Source organism: Phascolarctos cinereus, unplaced genomic scaffold, assembly GCF_003287225.1.
Source record: "Phascolarctos cinereus isolate Bilbo 61053 unplaced genomic scaffold, phaCin_HiC Scaffold_5;HRSCAF=322, whole genome shotgun sequence".
NCBI lineage: Eukaryota > Metazoa > Chordata > Mammalia > Diprotodontia > Phascolarctidae > Phascolarctos > Phascolarctos cinereus.
The window spans coordinates 295,989,200-296,016,742 of record NW_027555958.1 but is presented as its reverse complement, the minus strand read 5'-3'; the positions used below and the strand labels follow the sequence as shown (position 1 = coordinate 296,016,742).

The window sequence follows — 27,543 nt, the reverse complement described above, 5'->3', positions numbered from 1 at the left end:
TAAGTATTTTAAGGTCTCTTAGAGATGATTCCCTGAATTTTCTGTTATTCTGGCTTGGTATCTACCTTTGATCTTTCTTACTGCTGTCTATACCTTCCTTATTGGAGGAGTGTAGACCTCTTCATGGATGCAGAAGTCATTCAAGGGCCAATCCGAGCAAATTTTCCCCCAAGAGTAACCCTAAGCCAGAAACAGGAGTAATAACCTGGTCCTGGTACCACCCCAACTAACGATATGCTTGTAATATGGGGCACCCTTAGTTCTTCTTGCTGGGTTATTCTTGGGACTTTGGAGATGTTCCTATCCTCAACTCAATGCCAAACATGTCTTTGAAATAGGATTTATTCTTCTGTGTCTTCCCCAGAGAACCCCCTTTTAGTCAGTGGGGCCCCTTCTTGGGGTTTGGACAGGGGTACTGAGAGGGGTCTGGATGGGAATGTGTGCCCCTAAGGGGTGAGACTTTGGGGCTGGTCCAAGCTTTCACTCCTTCATTCCCCCTTTCTTCCAGAGGTCCTGTAGTTCCTCCTCCCTCGCCCTGGGCTGGGGGAAGTAGAGTGTGAGGGGTCCCCTGCCCCAGCAGTCAGGGAGTCATGCATGGTCTGTGCTCCTAGCCTGGGAGCCTCTAGCTTTTTCGAGCCTCGGCCTCTTTGCGCTTCTGTTTCTCTCGCTGCCGTTCAGCCTTCTCCTGAGCCTTTCTCTCCTTCTCAGCTGCTGCCACCAACTCCTTTAGCTTCCGTTTCACCAGTGCCCGGTCATGGGAGTTGCTGAGCCCCAGGCTCTATGGGAAATTCAGGGAAAGTGTGCATTTGAGGGGCAGCAAAGATATTAGCCATCTCATTACCTGGGGACTTGGCCCATTGATACTCTTTTAAGAGGGAATAAGGAAGAACCTTCATCTTTCCTCAATCTTATACCTTCACTATGTCTTCTCTGAAGTATAGCCTGTGCCCACCTTGATACAGCTCAATTCCCTTTCTGCCCACTGGGACCTTGGTAAGAGATCACCACTTATAGAAATTCAGAGAGAGGATAGGAAGGGACTTGTATATAATACCTTTTCCCCCACTCTACCCACAAATTTATCACCTCCCCTTGGCATCTCCTGGCCCACCTACCAACAGCAGATCTCAAAGTCCTTTCCATCATCCCCATCCTGGGAGTAGAAGCATCTAGACTCTCCCTCCCATGCAGTTGGGCAGAAATTTTAAAATGCAAATTAAAAAAAAAACTCCAAAGATTGTAGGTCAATAGTTGCCATTCTCCCCCCACTCACCACTTCCTACTGCCTCTAGCCTGGAAATGGAAGATCAGGCCAGAGATATCCAGGACTTTCTGGATAACTGACCTAGAGGAAGAACTTTAACTGGAGGCCAAGGCTCAGACCTCTGCCTAGTATATAGCCTCCCTCGCTCATGACCAACTGGCTAGTTAAGAGTGGGAAGACTCTCCTTATCCCAGTTAGTCCCCAGCCTTCAGAGACTTCTCAGTGCCAAAGTGAGCCTTGGAACCCTTCCCTTTCCCCATAGGGAAGAGTACAAGTCGAGTGAAGAGAGCCCAGAGTCTAAAGTCTGACTAAGGACCTCCACTGGAGGTCTGCCAATTCACTGGGAACTGAGCTGGGGCCACAGGTCTTGATGCTCCGTGCCTACCCGCACAGGGATACCTCCTCTTTCAAACCTTCAATTTCCCCCCATCCAGTTGCAACAGCTGCTGTCCATCCACTTGTCTAGCTGCAAACTCAGCAGTGTACTGATCCAAGTTGAGACTCTCTAGCCACTGGCCCACTTGTTGACTAGTCCAGTGGTTGGCAGTTGGAAGTGGCTCATCCAGGAACTGGGTTGTGGGGAAGGAGAAAAAAGAATAAGGGAAGGGGAATGATTCTACCATGGCCTTTCCACCCATCCTAATTTTGCACTAGAGACTCTTCGGGGTGGGAGTGGCATGATCTTCAGGTAATAGGTTAGGCCACAATACCTCCCAGGTCTGGAATCCATGTTCAGGACCATGGATAGGTCCCACCAAGAAATGGGGCCTCCACACCCTCTCCCTCCACCATACCTTGGGCCCATGACTAGAACTCACCTCATCAGAGGACTGGGATAGTGTGTGGTAAGGATAGGAGCACTTGGGATCTGGTCGGGAGCTGCTCAGTATCTTAGGGCTACTGCTGGGGGGTGTGGAGTCATCGTCACTCAGGGTGGATTCCTGAGGGGGGAATGTTCAGAGAGGGAGCTCTCATTGGTGTCTGCAGGTGTCCCTGCTTAACTCCCATCTGCCCTTCAGAGGACTTTACTCTTTTCTGGGCTGAAGAATTTTTTTGAGGTGTGTGTTGGGGGAAAGGGAAACAAGAATGAAAATAAGTACAAGAAAGAATGGAGATGGAAATATAAGACTTGGTCTCTATTTTCAGGAGCTTAAGATCTGTTTAGGGGAGATATAATACTAGTAATGCTGCTGCTGCTGCTGATAGTAACTGACATTTGTAGAGTCTTTAAGGTCAGAGGCAACATGCTACAGTGGACAGATCCTGAGCAAATTATTTAACCTCTCAGTGCTCTAAAGAACTCTCTTGAGACCACAGACAAGGCTGGTAGCAAGAGTTCCCTATATAAATGAAACCTCAGGTTTGGACCCTCTCTTTTAAAGATTTACAAAATATCTCATGTAAATTGTCTCATTTGATGTGGAAAGATAATATAAATGGGCATGGGTGGATGCTGTAGGATAACAGAGAAGAGAGTACTGTGGACTTGGGATAGAGGATGTAGTAAGGCTTCTTGGAATAGGTGGGAGTAGACTTGGATTCTCACATACAGGGGTTGATCTTTAGAGATCCCTGTTGAACTTAGAGGATGGTGACCCTTTGTCTGGGGTTTTAGTTATGTATCCTTATAAAGAGCCACTCTCTATTCAGTGTGGATACACTGATAATCAATTGGTTGGTTTAGATTTTCATAGAAAGAGCCATTCCTTGGTGTTGTTGTTCAGTAGTTTCAGTCCTGTCTGACTCTTCATGACCCTAATGGGCTTTTCTTGGCAAAGATACTAGAGTGGTTTGCTATTTCCTTCTGCAGCACATTTTACAGATGAGGAAACTGAGGCAAACAGGGTTAAGTGACTTACACAGGGTCACACAGCTAATAAGTGTCTGAGGCTGGATATGAACTCAGGTCTTCCTGACTCCAGGCCAGGCCCTCTATTCACTAGCTGCCCTCAATGGTTTTGTATTTACCTATAAAACAGAACCTTCCTTGAAAACTCAGATCTCTTTGACCCTTTTCTTCTGGAAAAATCAGCAGAGGTAAGATCTGACATCTGCTTGGGGAGTGAGGGTGAAGAATGGGCACAGGGTCATTGAAGGGATCTCAAGAGACATCTACTCTAATTCCTCTCACTTTATAAATGGGAAAATGGAAGCCCTGGAAGATTATATGCCTTTCTTAAGATCACCCAGGTAGTATGAGAAGGAAGATCTGAATCCAGGTGCTCTGTCTCCAGAGCTAGTGCTTCTCCATTTTGTCATACTGCCCAAACCACCAATGTCTATCTTGGGACAGAGGCACATAGAAATTACATTATGTTCTTGCCCATGAGACCAAGAGAAGAACTCATGGAAACAAATTCCTAGCCCCAGCCTTGCAGAGGTAGAAGGATAACATCTCATCCCAAGATGGCAGTTGTGGAGGATAATTATGTGATCTGTGAAAAAAGTTGATGAAACCCAACCTTCTGGATAGACAAGGGGAGATGTTGAGGGTAGGTTGAAACCAGCCTTCTGCCAAGGGAAGGGAGAGCTCCTGGGCCATGACAGTACATTGGAAAGGGAAGAAAATCCTAGAATCCAGCCTTCTAGAAAGAAGGGGAGATTCTGAGCAGCACCATCACTTGGGATTTCATCACCCACAAACCCAAAAAGAAAATCCTAGAATCCAGCCTTCTAGAAAGAAGGGGAGATTCTGAGCAGCACCATCACTTGGGATTTCATCACCCACAAACCCAAACTTGAGTTCAGGGATCCAACCTTCTAGAGAGAAAAGGAGACCTAGCAGAGGATCTAACTACTCTGTAGTTGGGAGTAGCAGCATGGGACTAAGTTGTGATATGGGAGAGGAAAAGGCATAGATTATGCCCTCTGCTATTAGCTTAGTTGTTTGTGAGGGCAGATCCAAAGAGGAAGTTGTCTCAACTCCAAATGCTTTTTCTTTGAGTTGGAGACAAATGAGAAATCCAAACCCTCAGGCTGGTACCGTAGAGTTAGATGTCTGTATGGGTACCTAGAAGAAAAGTAAGACTCCCCAGAATGTTAGGGGAGTTACATTCCTTATGATGCTACGTATATGTCCCTTTAGGGGAGCCCAAGACCTCATGGAGTACCATAATGCTAGATGAGTCTTTGAAATGAAAGTGGGACCCACAGGAATATGATATTTCAGTGGGGGATGCTATAAGTCTAGGGGACTGTACTGAGCTGTGGAGAAGGTAAAGTTCACTGCTGAATGAGAAGAATTGTATTGATGCTTGTTCAGGGGCTATTCGGAGTCCTTTATGTGTTTTATGCCTTGGTGGGGTTTTTTTCCTATACTTTTTGTGGAGTGAAATAAAAGTTGTCCTGTACCAGAAATATGCATTGTTACCTTAAGTATTTGAATAGGAATTGTGGAGAGTTAGTCATGAACCATAGGTGAGCTCTATTCTGAGATTTCCCAGAGGTAACTCTCATTGGAGGCAACATGAGTCTAAAAATTATGATTTGGAAGGGACAGCCACAAAATTGGACCCAGTCTATGGAAACCCAGGGCTTTGGGGTAATGGGTTACAAAAAAGAGAGAATCAAGTGGGAGCACAGAAACTTTGAAGATGGGGGTGGGGGGACCTTTAGGCAGAAAAGAAAGTCCTAAGGGCATTGGGAGTGCCAAGGACAGCCATGCTAACCTGAGAAGCTGACTTCTTGGGACTGAAGCCTTCATGCTTGGGAGAGCAGGCTGGGGAGGCAGTGCTCCCAGAAGAAGCAGAACCTTTGCTGCTATCTGTGAACCAGGAGAAGGGCAGGAATGGGGAACCACCTGTTCGGCCAGAGCCTTCCACTGACTCCCTGTAGAGAAACAATGCCAATCAGAGGGCACCAGCAGAGAGTTCTGGGTTGATATAAAAGGCATAGATTTTGTGGCACCAGGGCACCAACTGGGTGTTGAGTTACCTGCTGCCCATGGACAGTCGGTTGCTCCCTTTCTCCTTCCTGCTTTTACCTGTTGATGCCCTGCGCAGCGTAACCCTGTGAGAAGAACCAAGGAAAATCTAGCTGATGTCCTTTTGGACAATGTGATACCTGGGTGCCTTGGGACCGGGAATGAAAAACCCGCACAATATGTCAGCAATGAACTCTCAGAAGTTTGGGTCCCTTCATTCTCTTCATAATGTCCCCCCAACACCGAGAAAGATAGCCTTAGTCTACCCTCAGGAAACTCCCTTACTCACCCCAAATCCAAAAATTTTCGACGAGTTTTCTTGTCCAGGCCAGTAGTAGGACTGGCCGGTTCAGAGGGACTGGCATCTCGACTGTCATCTTTGGAGATTAGAGAAAAAGAATTCAAGGGAGTGGGTATAGCCTTTCCCCCAAAATTTACATACCTCTGAAGTTTAACTCCTATCCCAACCCCTACCTACCAGATTCACAGGGGACAGAACCATGTCTTTTCTGAATTTTATATATTTTCATTTTCTATTTTGCCATAGGAAAGGATCTTAGAGACTCTCTAGTTTGTTTTACAAATTGAGAAACTGAGGCACAGAGTGATTGCCTAAAAACATAACTAGCAAGTAACAGAACAAAATTCCGCTGGCCCCAAATCCAATGTGCTTTCATCAGTGCCTAGTACAGTTCTCTGCATGTAGTAGATTCTTAATTTATGTCTGAATGAAAGACAAATGGATGGATGGATGAACTTTCTTCACTGTTCTTTCCCATCAACTGAGGATGGAATCAACTGACTAGGTTCCTGAGAGCCCATTGCTAAATTCATTTAGGACTCAGAAATCAGCAAATGTTACAAATCAGGGTTTGATTTATTGTTTTGATTGTTTAGCTTCAAAAAATTTGGAAATGTTATTAATGCAGATTAAACTTAAGTGTGCCTACAGCTGTTTGTTAAAATATTGACCAGCACACCTCTGCCACTATCCTATACATACCACTGCAGTCTGACCTTAGCTAGGAAATGCCAATGGACAGAAAGAAAGTTCCTTATCTTATAGTGCCAGCCATAACTGGGGAGTGACGGGGCGGGCCGAAGGGGGACAAGGGAAGCGGGAAAGGAGAGGAGTTATCCTTTGGCTTGCAGTACCAAGGAGTGGCCAGTAGGGTCCGCTGTGGGACAGGTAGAAAAGTTCCCACCCAGCCCGGCCGAGCATCTAAGCTCGTTATTCCCCTGAGAGCAGGTAGTACATTCTTACCTTCGCTGTGTGGCTCAGCCCGGTGGTGCCGTCGCACAAAACTGGGGGAGCTGTCAGAGCTGGGCGCTGAGCGTGGGGGCGACGAGGAGGCAGCAGCGAGAGCCTCGTGGGAGGCCGCATTGTGTAGGGGCCGGTAGCGCGTGCGGGGTGAGGGTGGTGGTTCGTCTTCGTCCAGGCTCCGCCGCAACCCTGGAGGCTCCAAGGTGAAGGGCCCCCCGGGGGGAGACCCCGGGCCCGAATGAAGCGGCGAGCGCAACCGGTGGAGGGGGCTCCCACAGCCATCTGTCACCTGCCGGTCCCGGAGTGATTAGCTGAGAGCCTATGACTCCTGGATCCTTGGAGTGGGGTGGGGCGGTGTCGGGGATGCGAAAAAAGGGCTGGGAACCCTGAAGTCTGGGTCCACTTACATCCCATAGACTAAAAGCCAAGAACTGGGACAATTAATCCCTCCCTCTGTTCCCTGAAACTGGAGACCTCAGCTTCCCGGCTCAAGGCTATAGGGCTCGATCCCCAGTGTCCCCTGAGCAGGGTTAAGAAGAGTTAGCCAATAGGTTGAGAGAATTGACACTGGGGGTCCAGGGCTATGTATGTCTTGTCACCTATGGAGGAAAGGTCAAACCCCTCCGTCATTAAGACCCTCCACCATTATTCATGATTCTGCCGTTCCAGCCTCATGCTGCTTGCTGTGCTCTAGGTACTAGATCTTTCCTCCAGCTGCTTCCCTTGACTGTGTCCCCTGAATTCGACCTCCAAACCCTTCTTCACACTGTCATTTCCTGGCAGGCCCTCTTCTCTCTCTTTGGCGAATTCTGGTTGTTGTGTTTTGCTTTGTTTTGTTTTGTTCTTGGTCTGGCTCTATGATTTCATCTGGATAGGGAAATCCCTGCAGATCCCCAGCTCATCAGTAACTTGTAGTCTTAGAGAAGTGCTTAAGGAGGGGTTAAGTCCCTTGTACAGTGTCCCATAGTTGATACTAAGTTAGAGACAGGATTTGAATCTAGGCCTTATAGACTATGCTAAGGATGTGGATTCAAACCCCTCTGATGTTTATTACATGTATGATCTTAGCAATTCCTATAACCACCCTGGACCTCAGTTTCCTTATCTGTAAAAAGAGGGGCTTGAATTAGATGACTCTTAGTCCCTTCCAGCTCTAGAGCTATGATCCTTGTGATCCTCTGCAGTGTACCTTACTGCCTATTCTGGAGTTTAAAATTGAATTCTTAGCTGCCTTTTCTTTTCCTACTTGTCTCTTTTAAAAAAATATATGTATATATGCATACACATACATATATAATTTTTTCTAATTGTGTGTAAAAACAATTTTTAACATTTATTTTTTTTTAATTTTGAGTTCCAAATTTTTTCTGTTCCTTCCCTCCACCCCTTCCTTGAGAAGGCAAGCAATTTGATATAGATTATCCTTCTTGTCTCTTAAAGTCCAACTCAAATGCTGTCTCCTCCATGAAGGCTTCCCTGATCATCCTGAACAGGACCTTACCCATCCTGATCACACTTTGGTTTGTAACTCAAATCCACTTACGTGATATCATGTAATATAGTTCTCTGTATGGGTGGCTCATCCCTGTATTAGACTATAAGCTCCTTGAAGGCAAGGACTGTGTCTTATCTACATTTTGTATCCTCTTCAATCCCTGGCACAATGTTCTGCATGCAGGTATTTTTAAAGCACCTACTCTGTACCAAGCACTTTGCTAGGCATTAGACACAGACCGAAATGAAAAGGTTCCTCCGATCAAAGAGCTTATATACTAATCAAGGAATATATACATATTAATGCATATTTGTGTGTGAAGGGGAGAAAGCAGCTCTGACCTTGACCCCTGGCCCTTCTGGGCCATCGCCCTCTTCAGCTGAGCTGGCACTGTCCCGTAGCCGAGAACGAGATGGCCGGTGGCGCCTGCCCTTGGCCAGCAACTGGGCCCGGGCCTTATGAAGGCTGCTGTCCAGTCTGACTGTCTCTGGGATCACTGAGTCCAGGTCTGTGTCATAGACAGAGTAAGACAGACATTAGAGTGTCAAGGCCAAAGACATAGGTGTAGCAGACACAGGGTGACAGAAAGGCATTGAGAAATGAAGACCAGGACAGACAGAGAAGAGCAGAGAGACAGGTCAGTAGGATTGTGCCACTTCCATGGACAGCCAGAAACAGTTGGAGGCAGTCACTCCCATACCCAGAATGCTTTGTCACCTGGATTCTGTTGACTGTAGACTGAGCCCTGCCTGCCTTGGCTACAGCTCTTACACTATTTCCTCAGGTATAGTAGGAAGGGATCTTCCTCTCCCCTCAAAAAAAATTTTTTTTGAAAGTTCTGATCTTTACAGATGAACCTGTATACGGCCTTTTGCTTATAGCCCCGCTTAGCGTGACATTTCTTTCCTTGTCTCTACCCTCAGCAGCCTGTAGTAGAATGTTCATACTCCTTCTAATGACTCCATTCATCCATAAAGCCCTCTTCCCAGAGAGATAGCACCTGCTCACCTATACATCAGAGGATCGAGTACCCAATCAGACATGTGAGCACACTGGGATGTATACATCCTTCTACCTATGCCCATATGGACCCAGGTATGTGTACACATTCAGATTACTCTCAGGACCCCAGAGGCTTTCAACTCAGAGGAGCCTAATGGATAGCATCCTGGGCTTGGAATCAGGAAGAACTGGGTTTGAAACTCCCTAAGACTCAGTTTCCTCATCTGTAAAATGAGAGAGCTAGACCTCTAAAGTCCTTTCCAGTGCTAAGTCTATGATCCTTTGAACTAAACTCGCTTCCCCCCAACCCCAAGTCTGGCATTTTAAGCTACCAGCCCCTTACTCTTCGGCTCTTCCTGAATCCCTAGTGACTCAGAGCTAGCGGCTGAGTTAGGTAGCCTAGCAAAGCTGCTCCTGCTTGTTATTATAATTATGTTATTACTGTTGTTATTGTGTTTTTGTTAATTTTTTTTCACAAAATAAGAGATAACACTGATAGTAATAATAAGTAATATCTTCTCATAAAACGGTGAGAAAAACCAAGTAGCTACTAAATTACTGAAATACTAAATTACCTATTAAATAGGTAATAACAATAAAACCTGCTAATGCATATATGGCATTATGATTTTCCATACACCATACCATAAATCCATAATCAACTAGGAGAAGTAGGTAAGACAGTTATCATTACCCTCATTTTACAGGTGAGGAAACTGAGGCTCCAAAGTGAAATGAATTATGCAGATAACACAACTAGAAAGAGGCAGAGTAGGGCTTCAGCTTCAGGTAATAGGGTCAAAGATTTAGAGCTGGAAGGGACCTGAGAAATCACCTAGTCCAATCCCATCACTTTATAAATAGGGAAACTGACATTCAGAGTGTGCAAGGGGGGTTCAGATCTAGTTCTTCTTGGCTTCAAATCCAGAGATTTAACCCTAACCTCAGTAGAGGGAAGTTCCATTTAGCAGTGGGTGGGGGTGGGGAGGTGGGGAGGACTACCATGACTGCCCTCCCCCCACTTCCAACCTTTAGTAGCCATCCAGAAGGAAAGAGAGGCATCATGGAGAGCCCCTAGCCCAATTAGTGAGGAGAGTTCTTCTGCCTGTGTAGTAGTTCTGTTTCTGGAAAGGAGTTAAAGCAACAGCTCTTCAGAGAAAGGCAGCCCCAGGCAGTGTAAGCTTATGCATATTTAATGAGAGAGAGAGAGAGAGAGAGAGAGAGAGAGCAAGAGAGAGTTGGGCTCAGCTACCTGGGTAAGTCAAAGAGTGGTGGCAATCAAGATGTGGAAGCAGAAAAACTCTGAGGGTTGGAAGAGAGGGATTAGGTAGGGCCTGGGAAGGAGGGAGACCAAAGCAGAGAGAGCCTGAGTATTAGAACTAGAGATTGAAAGACAGGAAGAAGACAGAGATGGAAAAAAATAGAGAGGTGACCACTTCCCCTTTTACTCACATAACACTCTTCCATCCCACCAGGAAGCATAGGGACCCAAGGATTCCTTTCCTTGACTTTTCCTTAGGTACAGGAGCAACAATTCTAGCCATTTGATGTTTCAGAAAAGATGAATGAGGAAGGAAGGAAGGAAGGAAGGAAGGAAGGAAGGAAGGAAGGAAGGAAGGAAGGAAGGAAGGGAGGGAGGGAGGAAGGGAGGAAGGGAGGGAGGAAGGGAGGAAGGAAGGGAGGAAGGAAGGGAGGAAGGAAGGGAGGAAAGAAGGGAGGAAGGAAGGGAGGAAGGAAGGGAGGAAGGGAGGGAGGGAGGGAGGGAGGAAGGAGAAGGGAGGGGGAAGGGAGGAAGGAAGGAGGAAGGAGGAAGGGGGAGGGAGGGAGGAGGGAGGGAGGGAGGGAGGGAGGGAGGAGGAAGGGAGGGAGGGACGGGGGAGGAGGGAGGGAGGGAGGGAGGGGAGGAAGGGAGGAAGGGAGGAAGGGAGGAAGGAAGAGGAAGGGAGGAAGGGAAGGAGGGAGGGAGGAAGGGAGGGGGGGGGGGAGGGAGGGAGGAAGGAAGGAAGGAAGGAAGGGAGGGAGGAAGAAAGGAAGGAAGGACAGAGGGAGGGAGGAAGAGTCATGAGAGGAGGGCCTAGAGGTATGGAGATGGGGAGACATTGGGAAGGAGTAAGAGAGATTATAGATCCTGTGATTGGGAACAGGAAAGGACCTTGGAGATCATCTAGTCCAACTCCTTCATTTTACAGAGAAGGAAACTGAGGCCCAGAGAGGAAAAGTGAATTACCCAAGGTCACATAAATACTAAGTACCAGAGCTGAGAAAGAAAGAAGAGGCAAGAGAGAAGGAACTCCTGTAGGGGAAGAGAGGTAACTAATGAGAAGTCTGTGGAAGGGATTCTGGTAAGCTCAAATGAGATACTTGTAAAGTGCTTAGAACACAGTACCTGGCACAAAGTAAGCACTACAGAAATGCTTATTCCTGCCTGCTCTGTCTAAGTGTAGTGCATATCAGCATGTATCTGGGAACAAGCAAAAATGTGTATATATACATCAAACAAATCCTAGGCACACATAGGTAGATACCTATGTATAAGTATGTTCCTGTTCCCAGCCCTCCAGATCTTTTTCTTATGTCCAGGCAACAGACTCATTCATCTTCAGGTACCAGGTGGACATGATGGTCTCAGAAGTACCTTCCAGCTCTGAAATTCTGTTTTCTATTCATCCATGATTCATGCAGGAGAAACCCAAGCCCTAGGAGCCTGCTCTCAGCAATCTCTGCCTCTTTCCTCTCCTGCCCCCCACCTTTGCCTTTCTTCCTTTGAGCTTCTGAGTCCAGTGTGTAAATATCAGTTGCTTCCTCCAGTGCATGCTGGGAGTGCTGCCCTGTAGGGACTCTCCCATCACTTGTCCCCTTCTCTAGACAATAAATATAGTGGGAAGTGGGGGAGTGAATGCACATGTGTGGGTAGGCATGTCTGATGTTATACTTTAATGTGCCCTAAGAGGCTGTATGTCACATGTGTGGGAAAATGTATGCTGAGGAAGCTCTGTGTATGGGGAAGGAGGCACATGGCTGATGGGTAGTGGGGAAGAAAGAACTGACAGGCAGAGGGTTCAGAACCCCTGAGTACACTGTCTACAACCTGACCTTTGTCTCTATAATCCTCAAGGGTACGGAGGACAAGGAAAAGAGGAATAAGCCAGAGGCCAGCCCTGAGATCGTGGGAGTGTGGGGAAATGGGTACCAGAGCACTTACCAAAAACCTCCTCGGTGTCTTGGAGCTTTGAGGAAGCCATGATGCAGGAGAGCTGGAGGGGAGGTGTTGGAGAGAGAGAAGCCAAGGGTGAGATGTTCCGTGTCCACCCACCCTAGGCCTATTGGTCCTTCTGATTTCTCCCTGCCACCCACCTGGAGCTCTGCCCTCCAGCCCTTTTGAAGTGAGGACGTCTGGATTCATGTCCCAACTCCCAGCAGAAGGGAACCAGCCTCAAATAGGGAGTAAGAACCCCAACCTTTAAAGCTTGGGGAGTCAGGTTCAGGCTGATGTACTGTGTGACTTCACATGTGTCATTTAACTTGTCGGGGTCCTGATCAGTTTGGTGGGACTTTTCTCTACTGTACCGAACCTCATGGATTTCTAACTGGGTTGGTTCTCTATGGAGAATTTATGATAAAACTTGAAAGAGCATGGTACCATGTGAGCAGGGATAGAGAGATTGGTATCTGCAACAAGGGGAGGGAATACCAATACCCCAGAAGTCATGGATCCTATGAGTCTCCTAGGCTCTTCCTTCTTCTCTTCCTCGCCATCATAATAGCTAACACTTTAAGATTTGCAAAGCACTATACTATATTATCTCATCTGATACAACCACCTTATGAGGTGGATGCCATTATTATCACTGTCACTTTACATAGGGGGAAACTGAGGCTGACAGGTTAAGTGACTTGCCAAGAAGCACACAGATAATGAATGTCTAAGGCAGGATTTGAACTCAGATTTTCTTGATACCAAGTCCAGCCTACTATCTACTATGTCACCTGGCTGCTTCTAAATCCTTTAGCAATCAAAGAGTATAGAATGTTAGAGGAGAAAAGGACCTTCTAGACTCTATAATCCAACCCCTTTATTTTACTGATCAGGAACCTAAAGCTCAGAGGGAAGACGTTATTTGCCCAAGAACACTCAGTGGTGCAGTGGCCAGGCTGAGATTAGAACCCAGGCTGGCTTGCATATTCTTTCCTTTTCTCTTAAAAATCTTTTTTCTTCCTTCCCTTCTTCCTGTCTTTCTTTCTTCCCTCTTTCTTTCCTCCTTCCTCCTTTCCTTTCCTCCTTTTCTCTCTCCCCTCTTTCCTTCCTCCTTCCTTCCTTCCTTCCTTTCTGTTTTTTGGGGTTTTTTTTAGTCTGTTGCCAAGATCCTAGCACAGCGGCATGCACATAGAAGGCACTGAATAAGTGTTTATGGAATCAAGTTTCTTCTGTCCTCCTATTCTCTCTTCAAAACCTGTCTTCCTCTTTACATTCTTCTTTCCACTGCACAGCACTGCCTCCTTATGTGTGGTACAGCAAAAAAAGAAGAAAATGCCTGTACAGAGTCACATAAATTCAGTCTCTGTCCTTGGGATATTTTCAAACAGACACAGTTACAGATAGAATCAGAGGGGTCAAAGAACATAACACAAATATGACACCAAGACTGAGAATGGGCAGTATACAATACTGTATTGTAATCAGGGAGAGGTCAATTTTTTTTTACTGGATTTGGAGATAAAGGACCTGGTTTCAAGACTTGACTCTTCCACTTACTACCTATGTGACTTTGAACAGGTCATTTAACTTCACTGGCCTTGGCTTCCTCATCTGTAAAATGGGGGAGTTGAAGGAGCCAATCTGTAAGACTATTTTAAGCACTGATCTATGAAACCTCCTCTTTTCTAGGAATCTAGGAAGGATTCCTGGAGGAGAGATTTCAGTAATAGTGGGAGAAATGACTGAGACACAGGGAAAGTTGACAATATCACTGATGATGGTGAAGGATGTATGAAGGGACCAGAGGCAAAAAAGAGTAAGGCAGGTAAATCGGGGCAATACAATGAGGGGAGAAAGGAGAACCTTGGGGCAACCCTAGGCATGGTTTAGCTGCTATAACAAGAAGTTAGCTCAAAGCACTGCTAGTAATAATAGCTCCCATTGGTACACAGCAGTCAACCAAATACTTTCTTCACAACATTCAACACTTGCTTTACAGTCAACAAAATATTTTCCTTACAACATTTAACATGTGTCCACAAAGCAGGGACTGGACTTGAGCACTTCCCCTAGAGCTAGGCTCTGAGGTGGGGATACCAACAATTATTATAGCCATTATACGGGTAATAAAACTGATCCTCAGACAGATGTAGTGATACTCAGGGGCATAAGACAGAAATGGTCCCAGTAACTGGGTGAAACCCCTATGCACTGGCTGAGTTAATGGGTAAAAATATTCTCCTCTTTCCACTAGGGATAAATCCTAACTCTTAATCCCACCCATTGCTCTGTCTCGTTCTCTCTCTCTCTCTCTCTCTCTTCTCCTCTCTCTCTCTCTCTCTCTCTCTCTCTCTCTGTCTCTCTGTCTCTGTGTGTGTGTGTCTCTATCTCTATCTCTGTCTCTCTGTCTGTCTCTTTCTGTCTCTGTCCGTCTGTCTCTTTGTGTGTGTGTGTGTCTGTCTCTGTCTCTTTGTCTCTGTCTGTCTGTCTCTCTCTTTGTGTGTGTCTCTGTCTGTCTGTCTCTGTCTCTCTCTGTGTGTCTCTCGCCCCTTTCTCTCCAGCTGAAATCCTTTCACATTGTCCTAAAGAGGGAGGTCCTGGTTTTAGTGAGAAGGTAGGACACTTCTAGAGATAGCAGAACCAGGGGAGAGGGAAGGAAATTTAATCATATTGACTGAGAATGGGAGAGGCAGCAAAACCCTCTATAATTCTCTCTTCCTGACCCCTTACTCCAACAATTCATCCTATTGATCAGCTTCTTCTAGCTGCCCCAGAAGGTGGATTATCATTGTCCTTGGTCCAGGTGAGAGGGAGAGAATGAGTCAAGCACTTTAACCCTCCACCATACAAATCCCAGAACTAGAGGGAGGACAGTCTCTCAAAGGGGCTGCCCATTCTCTCCACAGACACCAATGGTCTAATAGTGTTTTGATATTGTTGAATGCAGAGTCCATATTATGACTTTCTTATGCACCCAGGAAGTGGGATTGTTGTCAAACAGTGGGGTGTCCCAGGCTTGAAGTCAGGGTGCCCCATACTTTCTATGGTAAAGAGAGGAAGAGGCCACTGTACCCCTGAGGCCTTTTTTCTATGTTGGGCACTACTGCTCTGTTTCTACCAAGCTGACTTCCTGTGCCCCATATCTCTTCCTCCACCTTGAATTTCTGCCAGAGTATGAAACCAGCTCCTCTGACATGACAGAACCCACCTCTCCTTCACTGAAGGCTTCCCAGAGAGTCTTCCAAGACGACCCCTCATCCCTCTCTCTCTCTTTACCAACATCCTAATATACTCTCAGACTAACCCTTTCCCACACACATTAGGAACTGGGTCTTCTCTCTATTTTTCTTGATTATACATTTGTAATCCTAACCTTCATCACCCCCACCCCCACCCCCACCTCTACTCCAGATCAGACTTTGAAATCCAGGAGGGTAGGAACTGTGTCAACTCTTGACTGTCCTCCAAGCCTTAAGTATGAGGTGGTGCCCCCTGGCATCTCTTAAAATAGCCATCACTGAGGAAGGAAATCTGCAGCAAAGCCTCATTGGAGACAGGAGGTTAGGAGAAGACTCCAGAAACCTGATGAGGCACAAGCCCTCCAGCCTGAATATTGCTCCCCTCCCTCCCCAATGACTCCCAAATGTGCTACTACTCCCAAAATGATTTTTTCTCCCCAGCCCCAGGCCACCCCATTAATTTTCTTGTGGAAGAGTGTGATGATCGAACATAGCCAATGTCTCTATAGCACTGAAGAATTATAGACCCCCTATAATGGAAAGAGTGCAAGTATCAGTATTCTAATTTTATAGATAAAGAAACAGGCTCAGAGAAGTTCAATGATTTGACCATGATCACACAGCTGGCAAGAGTCAGAAGCAGGATCTGAACCCAAGTATTCCGAGCAAATTCACTGTTCTGTCTGCTAAGCCATACTAAAATGGAGAGGATCAAAGGGATGTTCTCAAGGTCACACAGTGAGGAAGTTTCAAAGCAAGATGAGTTCAGGTATTTTAACTCTAAGCCCCCAGGTTCTTACCACACAGTACTGCCTCTCTGAGAAGGCCCTTTAAGGCCTCCCCCCATCATCCTCCTGATGGCTCTTTGAGGCAGCTCCTCCAGTTCTTCCCCATCTTCCTTAACTGAGTCCCAGAGAATTGGAGATTCCAGCTTCTCTTATTTTCCCCTTCTCAAACCTAGAATCCAGCTTCCCTGGGTGGAAAGGGACTGAGCCCCTCTGGGACTCTTTCCACGTGGTTTGATTCATTGGCCTATTGGAAGATTTGGGAAGCTGAAATGGGCCCCACCCCATTTCAACCAGAAGGCTGAATTTATTCAAGTCAAGGAGTAAACCAGGGACTATAAGGTTCCAGTTGCCTAAGGCGGGAGGAAAAGGAAATAGAAAGGTGTGATGAAAATAGGAAAAGTAAGGAAAGGTGAAAAAGAAGAAGATGGACTGGGAGATTTCTCCAGGGAAGGGGAATTTGAAAGCAAAAGAGAAAGAATAAGGGAATGCAGAAAACTAGCCTTAGACTGATAATTAGAAGACAGAATGATTCATACAAAGTGAGGATAAGACAGCTTAAGAAAGGGCGGGAAGTGTGAGAGAGATAGGAGGAAAAAAGGTAGGAGAGATTAAGATATGGAGTTAATGAGATGAGGGGAAATAAGAAGGAGAGAGAGAGGCAGAAGAGAGAGAGAAGGGGGGGCGCTGACTCCATCCATTTGAAAATGAGAGAGAAGGGCTGGGAGGAGCAGGGGGTGGAGCCCGAGGCAAGGGAGGGGAGAGGTCTGGGGCAAATGACCGGAGGGCTCCAAGCAGGAAGTGCCAGTTTGGGGCCGAGGGTTGATTGCTGAAGGACTGGCAGGAGGGAGAACCAAGCCCAGCGTTTGCCATATCTAGTGTGGAACTCTTCGCCTTGCATTGACTTAGGAATAGGGAACTGACTGCCTTTCATTGAGTAAACAGGTTTGGGGAGGTGAAGAGGACGTCAATTTTTCTGTCCAAGTCGTGCAGGGGTGTCTTGGGTTGGGGGAGGGTCACGTAGGACTCCTCTCCACAGATCGTCCCGCTTTCTGTTCAATCCAATCCAACCCGGATGAATGAAGTTTCTCCCCATCTCATAAATCGAAATGTATCCAGGGAATGAAGGAGTTAATGCCCTCTCTTTCCTCCTGCTACCCTCCCTTTCCAGCTTTTTATTAATTTCTCTGGGGCTGGAAGGGATGGGATTAGCGACACAAATCCTTCTTTCCCCACCCCCTCCTGTTAGCATCACCCAAGCTCTCCCAAGCCCCCTCAGAGCTCATCTCTAATGGGTAAAATAAAGGCCCTTCCAATCCACCTCCCCACTCATTCTGCTCCGCCCGCCCAGTCACACTTTGAATCTCATATATGAAAAACAAGCGGATTCCGCAACCAATATCCCCGCTGTGGGTTGAGTCTGATAGAAAAAGCATAGGAGCTTTCCCCCTAAAAGGGGGAGGGGGAGAGGGCATGGACCAGCCCCTGCTCCCTCGAGCCCCCGCCCCGCCCCAGCGCCCGCCCTCCTCACCTCCAGCATCTGTCATCTTCAGCTTCCTAAAACCGAGGGGGCTTCTGGATCCATGGTCCGCTGGGCGGAGACGTGAGAGGGGGGTGTGGAGGAAGGGAGAGGGGGTTCCCAACCGTCACCCCGGGAGCAGGCAGCTCCGGGCCGATTCACTGGGCTCCATTAGATGGAGGGCCGGGCTGGGATGGTCCCAGAGCCGGGCTGAGGGAAGGGGGATGGGGGTGAGAGGGGATGGAGAAGTGGGGGATGGGGAGAGGGAAGAGGAAGGATGAAGCTGAAGAGGGGGGAGGGAGGGAAAGAGAGAGAGAGAGAGAGAGAGAGAGAGAGAGAGAGAGAGAGAGAGAGAGAGAGAGAGAGAGAGAGAGAGGTTTGGAGGGAACAGGCGGAGCCCGGAGACCTGACAGGAGGATGCTCTGTACGTGTGTGTGTGTGTGTGTGTGTGTGTGTGTGTGTGTGTGTGTGTGTGTGTGTGTGTGTGTGTATGTATGTGTGTATATTCCTCCCCCTCCCCTAATCCAACTGCCCCAGTCTCCCCTGCCCCGCTAATAGATCGTGGAATCGTCGCGTCAGCGTAGCCCTCCGGGGTCCCCAAGGGGAGGTGGCAAAGCAGGGGGGTGGGGATGGGGGCAAGGAGGGCGGGCGCGGGAGAGACAAAGAGAGGGAGGGAGGGAGAGAGGGAGGGAGTCAGAGGAGGAGTCGCCTGGGGCAGCGAAGGAGGAGGGGGAGGAGTATGGGGCTCGGGCTCTGGTGATCCCCGGCCCTAGGCTCCAGGCAGCGCAGATGCAGCTGGGGGTGGGGGCTGTCATGCAACATTTGACCGGAGGGGAGCTCCCGAGAAAGGGTGGAGGGCGTTGCTGGTGTCTTCCTTTGGGATCAAAGGCTCTTCTAGTCCTTGATAAAGTCTACCGGGACCTATGCGAGACTATAAAAGGGTCTATGGAATTAGACGGATGGTGGTTTATGGGACTCTGTTGGGAAGGGTCTGAGTCGAGGAAAAGGGGATTTGTTAGCCCCCAGCAAAGTTTAAAAATAGCGCCCCCCTGGGTGTTCACTGGTACGCAGGTGGCTTCGGGGAATCACAAAATAAATACCTGAGAACCAGAGACTGGATTTTCTGCCATTAAAAAACAGGTACGTCTATAAAAACTCATCTTCCAAAAGGTCTCTGGTGCTTTCTCTCCCCACTCCACCGCCATTGTGACTACCTAACTCGCCTATCCCTAGTCCCAACTCTGTTTGCAAGAGGATGTTGGTGGGATTACGGGTTTGTAGGAATATCTAAATCTAGGATTGTAAAGGAATTGTAAAGGACTACCTAATCCAGCACCTTTCATTTTACAGAGGGGCCAATTTAAGACCTGGGGAGGTTAAGAGAAAAGAATTCAGTTATTTTTCCTTATGAGAGCCCAGATCCAGTATTTTCCCCCCATCACACTCCCCATAGAGAAGGAGTTTACGGACCTGTTAAATACGTGTCATAGCAGATAGAAGGCTGGATTCAAGTCATACACTTAGCACACATCCAGCACAAGTCACTTAACCTCTCATCCCCAAAGACAACTCTTTAAGAGTTTGGTAGGAGGAGTTCCTCACTCAGGAGTTCTCTATGCCAATAAAATCACAGGTCCAGTTCTTATCCCAATGAAGGTAAGCATATAAAGAAGAATTGAAAGTCTATATATGGATCTTTGCGGGATCATGTGGAGACATAGGAGAGGCAATAGAACAATAGTGGCTCTCATTTACACAGCAAGCTGACAGAATTCTTAAGGATTCTCCCCATTTTACAGATGAAGAGAATGAGAGCAGAAGTGACTGGTGAGTTGTTTTATCCAAGGTCTAGGGCTACTAAATGACAGAGACAAGGCTTGAAATCCTATCTTTTGACTTCAAATCCAGCTCTTTTCCCATTAAAGCAGGATATCTCTAAGTGCACAAGGACCTCCAGAGGAAGGGTGCTGTGAAAATATATAGATGGGCAATTGTGAAAATCTTAAGTATGCCAGTGGGAATCTAATGTAAATTCTTTGAGGGCAGGGATCATTTTTGTTTTGTTTTGTTTTGTATTTCCAGCACCTTGAGGGAACTGAGGCAAACAAGGATTAAGTGACCTCTCCAGGGTCACACAGCTAGTCTGAGGCTAGATTTGAAGTGGTGTGCCGTTTCCTTCTCCAACTCGTTTTATAAATGAGCAAACTGAGGCAAACAGGGTGGAGTGACTTGCCCAGGGTCACACAGCTTGTAAGTGTCTGAGGCCAGATTTGAATTCATGAACATGAGTCTTCCTGATTCCAAGCCCAACGCTCTATCTATCCAATGAACCACTTAGCTGCCCCTGCCTAGCATGTAATAGGAATTTAATAAATGCTTGTGTAATGAATGTATCTGTACAAAGTCTATTAAGTCTACAAGATGTATAGAGGTTTTACTCTCAGAGTTGACACCCCGTCATTGTTGGTTCACTTCTTTGTATTCTTCCCCCTTACCCCCAAATGTGTTCGCTGTATGACATCTATTGCTTACTCAAAGTGAGCCAGATTACATTTGTTTCAAGAGCTTTGAACACACGTACCCTGAATCCCAGAACTCATCCCAAACCAGAACTGAGCCCAATGCTGTAGAGGGCTAAGGTTGCAAGGTTTCATCTGGATGTGGGGATAGTAGGGTATAAAGAGGGGTGGAGGTAGAGATATGCTGGAACCAGCTCCTACCTCCTCTGAGAGTCCATTGTTAAGTTTTTAGTGTAAGCATTTATACTGTATCAGTTGGCAAATCCTACAAATTAGGATTTGACTTACTATTTTGTTGATTGTCTATACTTAAGAAAGTGATGGAGAAAATGTGAGTAATGCAAATTAAATTCAGATTGTATTTTTTTCTTGATCAGCCATTTGTTAAACATTTACTAGCATATCCCTGATTTGAAGGCTCTCAATATGCCAAGACCAGAGTCATGGGCACCCTCATCATTTTCCTGGGATTATATGCCTTACTTTCTCCTTCTTGCCAAAAGATTGAGCCAAGAGCACAGAACGTGGGTAGATACCATGGGTATGATGGGGGAGGCAGAGAAGAACCTTCTCTGCCAATCATGAAGGGGCTGTCTCTACTCACTGGCAAAGATTCTCTTCCCCAGGTGGCACTTTGGTTTTCCTTCTGCCTCCTGATCCTGGCTCTTTTTCCCTTTTTTTTCCTTTTAAAGGAGTAGTATATCCTTTCTCTGGCTAGGAAAAGAAGGTAAAGCCCTCATACATAGACAATTTACAATGGGGGCATCCCATTAATAACGCTTCCAGCATTAATAACACAGGCCAGCAGGGGAAGCAGGATGTAGTGGAAAGAGTACTAGACTGGGAAAGGCAGGAAACCTAGATTTTGTTTCTAATTCTGCCACCAACTCACTGTGTGACTTTGGACATCACCTTTCCTCTCTGGGTCTCAGTTTCCCCATCTATAAAATCAAAGGCTTAGATCCAGCTAGTTTCTAAGACTCCTTCCAGCTTTGATAGTTAATATGCTCAGGGCAGCTAGGTGTTGAAGTGGATAGAGCACTGGCCCTGGAGTCAGGAGGACCTGAGTTCAAATTCAACTGCAGATACAAGCTGTGTGACCCTGGGCAAGTCATTTAACCCTGATTGCCTCAATAAATAGTTAACAATACTATTTATGAGAGGCAGCTAGGTAGTATGGGTGCTGAACTTGGAGTCAGGAAAGTCTGAGTTCCAATCCTGCCTCAGACACTTTTACTAGCTGTGTGACACAGAACAGATCACTTAACCTTTATCTGCCTCTGCTTCCCCAAATGTAAAAGGGACATATTAATAACCTCACAGGGTTATTGTTGTTAAGACCAAATGAGAGAACATATGGAAAGTGCTTTCTAAGCTTTAAAGTGCTGATAAATGCCACGGAACACACAGAGAACCCATCCATTAAAACAATACACACCTCCCCCCAGTAGGGCCTAACACCACAATTCACTATCTTCTGCCTGCTAAATCCAACTCACAACACCCTTTGATTGGTCACACCCTGAAGTCAGTGCAGACAAGCAAAATTCTCCAGGTGCAACACAGGAAAGGTCCCTTACATGCACACACAAATGATAAGACACAACAGGCAATCAGCCGCAAACAGGACACACAGTGTACCGCTTCCCTTTCTGACTGGCCAGCTGTATACAAATGGCACACAGGAAGACTGAAGAGCCTATTGACTCAGCAGGATGGGATTTTTCAAACTGCTCCTTCCCCCACTACCTCCTACCACTTGTCCTCATGCCAGGAAGGGGCAAACAAAACATGTTTCTTGAGGTTTCACGGGGTAAGAGACCTGATGATTTCTGATCTTAAAGATTGGTGGTCTTCATTGTGGGTACTGGCAATGTATCAGTAGGGAAGGTTTGTTGTTCAGTCACGTTTGACTCTTCATGACCTTGTGGACCCTACTCTTCCTAGGGTTTTCTTTGCAAGGATACTGGAGTAGTTTGCTACTTCCTTCTCCGGCTTATTTTATAGATGTGGAAACTGAAGCAAACACAGTTAAGTGACTTGCCCAGGGTCACACAGCTAGTAAGTGTCTGAGGCTGGATTTGAACTCAGATCTTCCCGGCATTCTGTCTACCAGGCCACCTTCTATCAGGGAAGGTAGCCTTCCCCATATTCCTGAACCTTCCCAAGAACCATTGGGGTAGTAGGCATTTGCGTAGGCATGGATGTGAGGCAGATGTTTCCCACTAGCCAGCAACATGGTATAATAATAATAATAATAACTCTCATTTTGAAAATTACATGGTAATACAGTGAGTAGAGAGTTGGTTTCAGTTATAACCTCTCAGTTCTCTAGACTAGTGAAGTCCAACAAACAGAAATGGTGTCACTAAATCTTACATAAGATCCTTACATTCAACATATTGAGTTAGAAAACTACATACTAATACTATCTACTTCTATTGTATTGTTTTAAATTCATTTTGGTAAATGTTCCCTACTTACATTTTAATGGGCAGGTAGGTGGCCCAGTGGATAAAACCTGGAGTCAGGAAGACTCATCTTCCTGAGTTCAAATCTGGCCTCAGATACTAGCTATGTGACAAGTCACTTAACAGTTTGCCTCAGTTTCCTCATCTGTCAAATGACCTGGAAAAGGAAATGGCAAACCACTCCAGTATCTAGCAAGAAAACCCCAAATGGGGTCATTTAGAGTAGGACATGACTGAACAACAATTTCATTTTTTTTTTAAGGCAATTGAGATTAAGTGACTTGCCCAGGACCACACAGTAAGTGCCTAAGGTTGGATTTTAATTCAGGTCCTCCTGACTCCAGGGTCAGTGCTCTATCCACTGCCACCTAACTACCCCAACAATTGCATTTTAATCTGGTTTGGCTGTCCTCACTTGGGAGTGCTACGGGCTGCAATGTAGCCAGGGGCTCTGTCTGACCCCTCTGCCCTCCATAACTTTCTAAGGCTCTAAGTGCAGAGCAGGTGTTGACCTGCTGTGGTAGAGGAGGAGTTTCCTCTGTCAGTGAGACCACAGGTGCCATACCTGTCCCTTATCCTTATGTCATTTATACGGCACCTTAAGGTTGGTAAAGCTCTTTACATTCATTATCTTATTTGAGCCCCACAATGACCCTTGCAGTAGGTGCACATTATTATCCCCATTTTGTAGATGAAGAAATTGAAGCTTAGGGAGGTTAACTGACCTTCCCCGGGATCAAAAGCTAAAGTAGATCTTTAAGGCAGAATTTGAACCTAGGTCTTCCAGATAACAACATTTTATCCACGATCATGACAATACAGTGGAAAGACATTGTTTAGAGTCAGATGCCTACTTTTAACTTCTGGCTGTACTTACCTTTTGTGTGTATTGCCACAAATAAGTTACTTCCCCTCTCTTGAATTAATTTTTCCTACCTATGAAATGAGGAGACTGGGGTTAGATTATTGCTATAATCCCTTCCATCTCTAGATTCTATAAGTCACTAGACTCATCTTCTGTCTAGGTGTTTACCTGGCTTTTACTCTGCTAAACTCATAATGAAGAGGAGGTAGGTATCCCCCATGCACTGTGAAATCCCAGTAGCATCAGTGAGTTTTCTATCTGTCCTCTCCTCCCTCTTGGCATGGCCTGGAGGCACTCCCCAAGGTTTCACCAGGCCCTATTCCCAGCCAGGGACTCTGGCATCCCAGCTTTCAGTTCCATTAATGAAGAAACCAGGAAGCCAATGGTATGAATCAGCAATCTAAAGCTGTATCAAAGAAAGTGGGTAAACAGAGCTGGTAAATAAGGGATTGAGGAGTATCCTATCCCACCCTCCTCCAGAGATGACCTCTCAGTGTGGGCATCAGGTCTCTTTTGCATGGGCTTTTGAGTCAGGCTGGGATAGCTTCTCTCCAAATGCCAAGGAGCTCCCTACCATCCCATCTCCCACTACAACCCCATTCTCGCTAGAGGGCCAGATCTATGGACAAAACACTGGGGAATCAGGATACCAATGCTGCCCCTTGGAAAAGGGTAATAAGACAGAGTCACCTCCCTCCTTCCACGGCAAAGCTCTAGGGACAAATCCCACTTTTCTCTGTAACAATAATAGCTGACATTTATATAGCACTTACTGTGTGCCAAGCACTGTACTAAGCACTTTACAACTATTCTTATCTGATCCTCACAACAACCCTGAGAGGTAGATGCTATTATTATCACTATTTTACAGATGAGCAAATCAAGGCACAGTGACTTGCCTAGGGTCACACAGCTAGGAAGTATCTACAGTCAGATCTGAACTCAGGTCGTCATGACTCCAGGTCCTACACTCTACCCACTGTACCACCTAGCTGTCTGCTCTGTAGCAAGAGATTCCCATGGCAGCCAAAATATACATTCCTGACTTCTTTTCCTTCCTTTATGGCCCACCTTGGTTTCCCCTCAGGCTAGAATAACTTCCCTTTTCCAGGCAGCTATACCCCATACTTTATACTCTAGGCTGGGGAACCTGTGGCCTCGAGGTCACATGCGGCCCTCTAGATCCTCAAACGTGGCCCTTTGACTGAAGTTGGTATTCAGTCAAAGGGCCAAAGGTTCCCCACCCTTGCTCTAGCATAAACCACCTCCTTTAGGAAGTTTCTCCTGATATGAGCCTCAGCCTCCAACAGCCCCCTTCAGTGACTATTTAACAGACTACAGCTCCCTACGGTTCTGGTTAAGGAACAGCCTCCCTCCAGGAGCCTGGAAGTTCACTGAGGGCAGGGCCTCTTCTCTCTCAGACTGGGAGTTTCTCAGAAGCAAAGACCGTGTCTCCCCTTCAAATAGGGACTTCCTTATGGCTCAGGAGGGGTTTGCTCTCCTCAACTTCTGGATTCCTGATGCCAACCCATCACCTACCCCAAAGTACCCAAGAGACTCTCAATCCAGAGTCAGGTGGGATAGACAAAGAACCCTGGGTGGTGTGGGGTTGGGGAAAAGTGTTGGATTTTGAGTTAGAGCATCTAGGTTCACACCATAGCTCTGTTGTTTACTAACCTCTGTGAGCCTCAGTTTCCTCATCTGTAAAATGAGGCAGTTGGACTGACTTCTGGGGTGTCTTTCCAGTTCTACATCTGTGCTCCTATAACCAATGTAAAAGCCTTGTGAAAAAGACACTCCATTTCTCTAAATCTGTTTCCTCATGGAGATAATAACTACACACACACACACACAAAAGGTAAACCTTAAAGTACCACAGAAATGTAAGGAATCAGTATTATTTCCTCCTTCATGGGCTATTGGGAAGAGAAAAGGGGATAAATTGCAAAGTGCTGTACCCATTAAGGACACTAGGTGGCACAATGGATAGAGCACCAGGTCTAGAGTGGAAACACCTGACTGAGTTCAAACACAACCTCAGGCACTTAGCTGTGTGCCTCTCCACAAGTCACTTAACCCTGGTTGCCTCAGTTTCCTATTCTGTAAAATGGGATGGAGAAGGAAATGGCAAATCACTCCAGTATCTCTGCCAAGAAAACCCCAAAAGGAGTCATGAAGAGTCAGACATGACTGAATAACAAATACCATTTAGAGGATTATTACCATTAATGATAGTAATACTAGTATTAATAAAGGTGGTGATAATGATTTGGAATGTAAACTTCTTGAGAGCAGGGATTATTTTGGTATCCCCAGTGACTAGCATGGTGCTTTGCATGCAGAAGATGCTTAACAGTGAGGCATCTTGGTACAAGGGGAGTTTAAGAGTATTAAGGCAGGAGACCTGCATTCACATTTTGCCTCTGATCCTTACTGTATGATTTGGGGCAAGTCACTTAATGGCCTCTGATATGAATAAAATAGGTAGTTGGACTAGATGGCCTATCCCTTCCTGTTTCATAGCTGTAATCCTATGAAATGTTTGTTGACTAATTGAATAAATAAAATATCTGGTGCTGTCCAGGCAGGGTCCAGAGAAGTGACTGGAGGAAAGGGCTTAAGCCCGGTCCTACAGGGGTATGCTTGATTCAGTAAGTGAAGGAGAAATAAATTGAAATCACAACAGAAAAGATTCAGTTGACCTACCTGGACCCTGTAGCTCCAGCTCTTTGGTTTTTAGCATTTATTAAGCTTAATAATAACAATATCAAGTTGTTCAGTTGTGTCTGATTCTTCATGACCTTGTTTGGGGTTTTCTTGGCAAAGATACTGGAGTGGTTTTGCCATTTCCTTCTCCAGCTCATTTGACAGATGAGGAAACTGAGGCAAACAAGGTTAAGTGACTTGCCCAGGGTCATACAGCTATTAAGTGTCTGAGGCTGGATTTGAACTCAGGTCTTCCTGACTCCAGGCCTAGCACTCAATGCACTGCACCACCTAGCTGCCTAATAATAATAACTGACATTTATATAGTATTGTCTCATTTGAGCCTCACAGCCACCTTGTGAAGTAGGTGCTCCAGGTATCATTATTCCCTTTACACAGATGAAGAAATCAAGTTTCAGATAGGTTAAGTGTTTTTGTCTTTCGTCTTGAAGCTAGTAAGCACCAGGAGTATTTGCACACACATTTTCCTACCTCCGAGTCTGGATTGCTAACCACTATGATCCCTCAATCCCAGCCGGATTGAATTTGGAGCTGAGCAGGGAAAGCGTGGTCTCACTGTGCATGGTGGCAGTGACTTAGCGAGATGTAACTCGGTGACCTCAGCTACAAGACTCTGAATCCCTCGTTCAGCAGTAGTCCACTTGGGGTAGGGGGCGACATGAGAAGCCAGACTCCAGTTTCTCCCCCTCCCCCTTCACACACATAACCCTCTCTCCCCCTCCTCCCCTCAAAGGAATAAGTCAGGCATAGGCAGATGGGGGAGGGGGTGGGGGGCTGTTTTTATGGGGACAACCTGACAGAGGGCATGGTCCATACAAAACCGGGGACAATACATACATATATATATTATATACAGAGACATGGCCCCTCAGCAGGGGAGAGGGGCAGGCAAGAGAAACCTGGAGATGCTCCCTGGCCAACTCTCCCACTGCCGCCCCACCCCATCCTAAGCCTCTAGCTCCCTTCCCTCCCCTACATCCACTTTGCCCCAGAGGTCCCTCCATCTGCCAGGGATGAAGTAGGAGCAGGGCACAGGAGTGGGGACACTGAGACATCCAGCTTTTTATGAGGGAAGGCAAAGGCGAGGGGAACAGAGTAGGAGCAAGGGGTCAAGAATACTGATCGTAGGCCTATTTACAGGGGGAAGCAGAAATTATAGATGTTGTCTCTAAAAATAAAAAAAAAGTGGGGAACTGCTGGGTGAGGAGGAGATAGTGATGGGGTAACCTCTAACCCTGGCCCAAGCAAGGTTCGCCCCCTTCCTCCCACCCCCCC

The 27,543-nt window shown here is 46.5% G+C and overlaps 1 protein-coding gene across 6 annotated transcripts; it reads right to left on the bottom strand.

The window, feature by feature from the left end:
• Positions 1-324: 324 nt before the first annotated feature.
• On the bottom strand, positions 325-27,543 carry SAMD14 (sterile alpha motif domain containing 14). 6 transcript variants are annotated; one of them, XM_020997495.2, is made up of 12 exons: positions 25,219-27,543; positions 23,710-23,947; positions 23,554-23,612; positions 12,150-12,201; positions 8,287-8,453; positions 6,451-6,739; positions 5,476-5,563; positions 5,198-5,272; positions 4,933-5,092; positions 2,083-2,205; positions 1,678-1,833; positions 325-778 (listed from the first exon to the last, which is right to left on the bottom strand). In XM_020997495.2, the coding sequence occupies exons 4-12, from the start codon at positions 12,187-12,189 to the stop codon at positions 623-625; spliced, it is 1,254 nt and encodes a 417-aa protein (XP_020853154.1). In that variant the 5' UTR covers positions 12,190-12,201; positions 23,554-23,612; positions 23,710-23,947; positions 25,219-27,543; the 3' UTR covers positions 325-622. The 6 variants fall into 6 exon arrangements, with proteins under 6 accessions (XP_020853154.1, XP_078012109.1, XP_078012108.1 ...); XM_078155983.1 differs by lacking the exon at positions 23,710-23,947; XM_078155982.1 differs by lacking the exons at positions 23,710-23,947; positions 25,219-27,543 and having other exon boundaries at positions 23,554-23,703.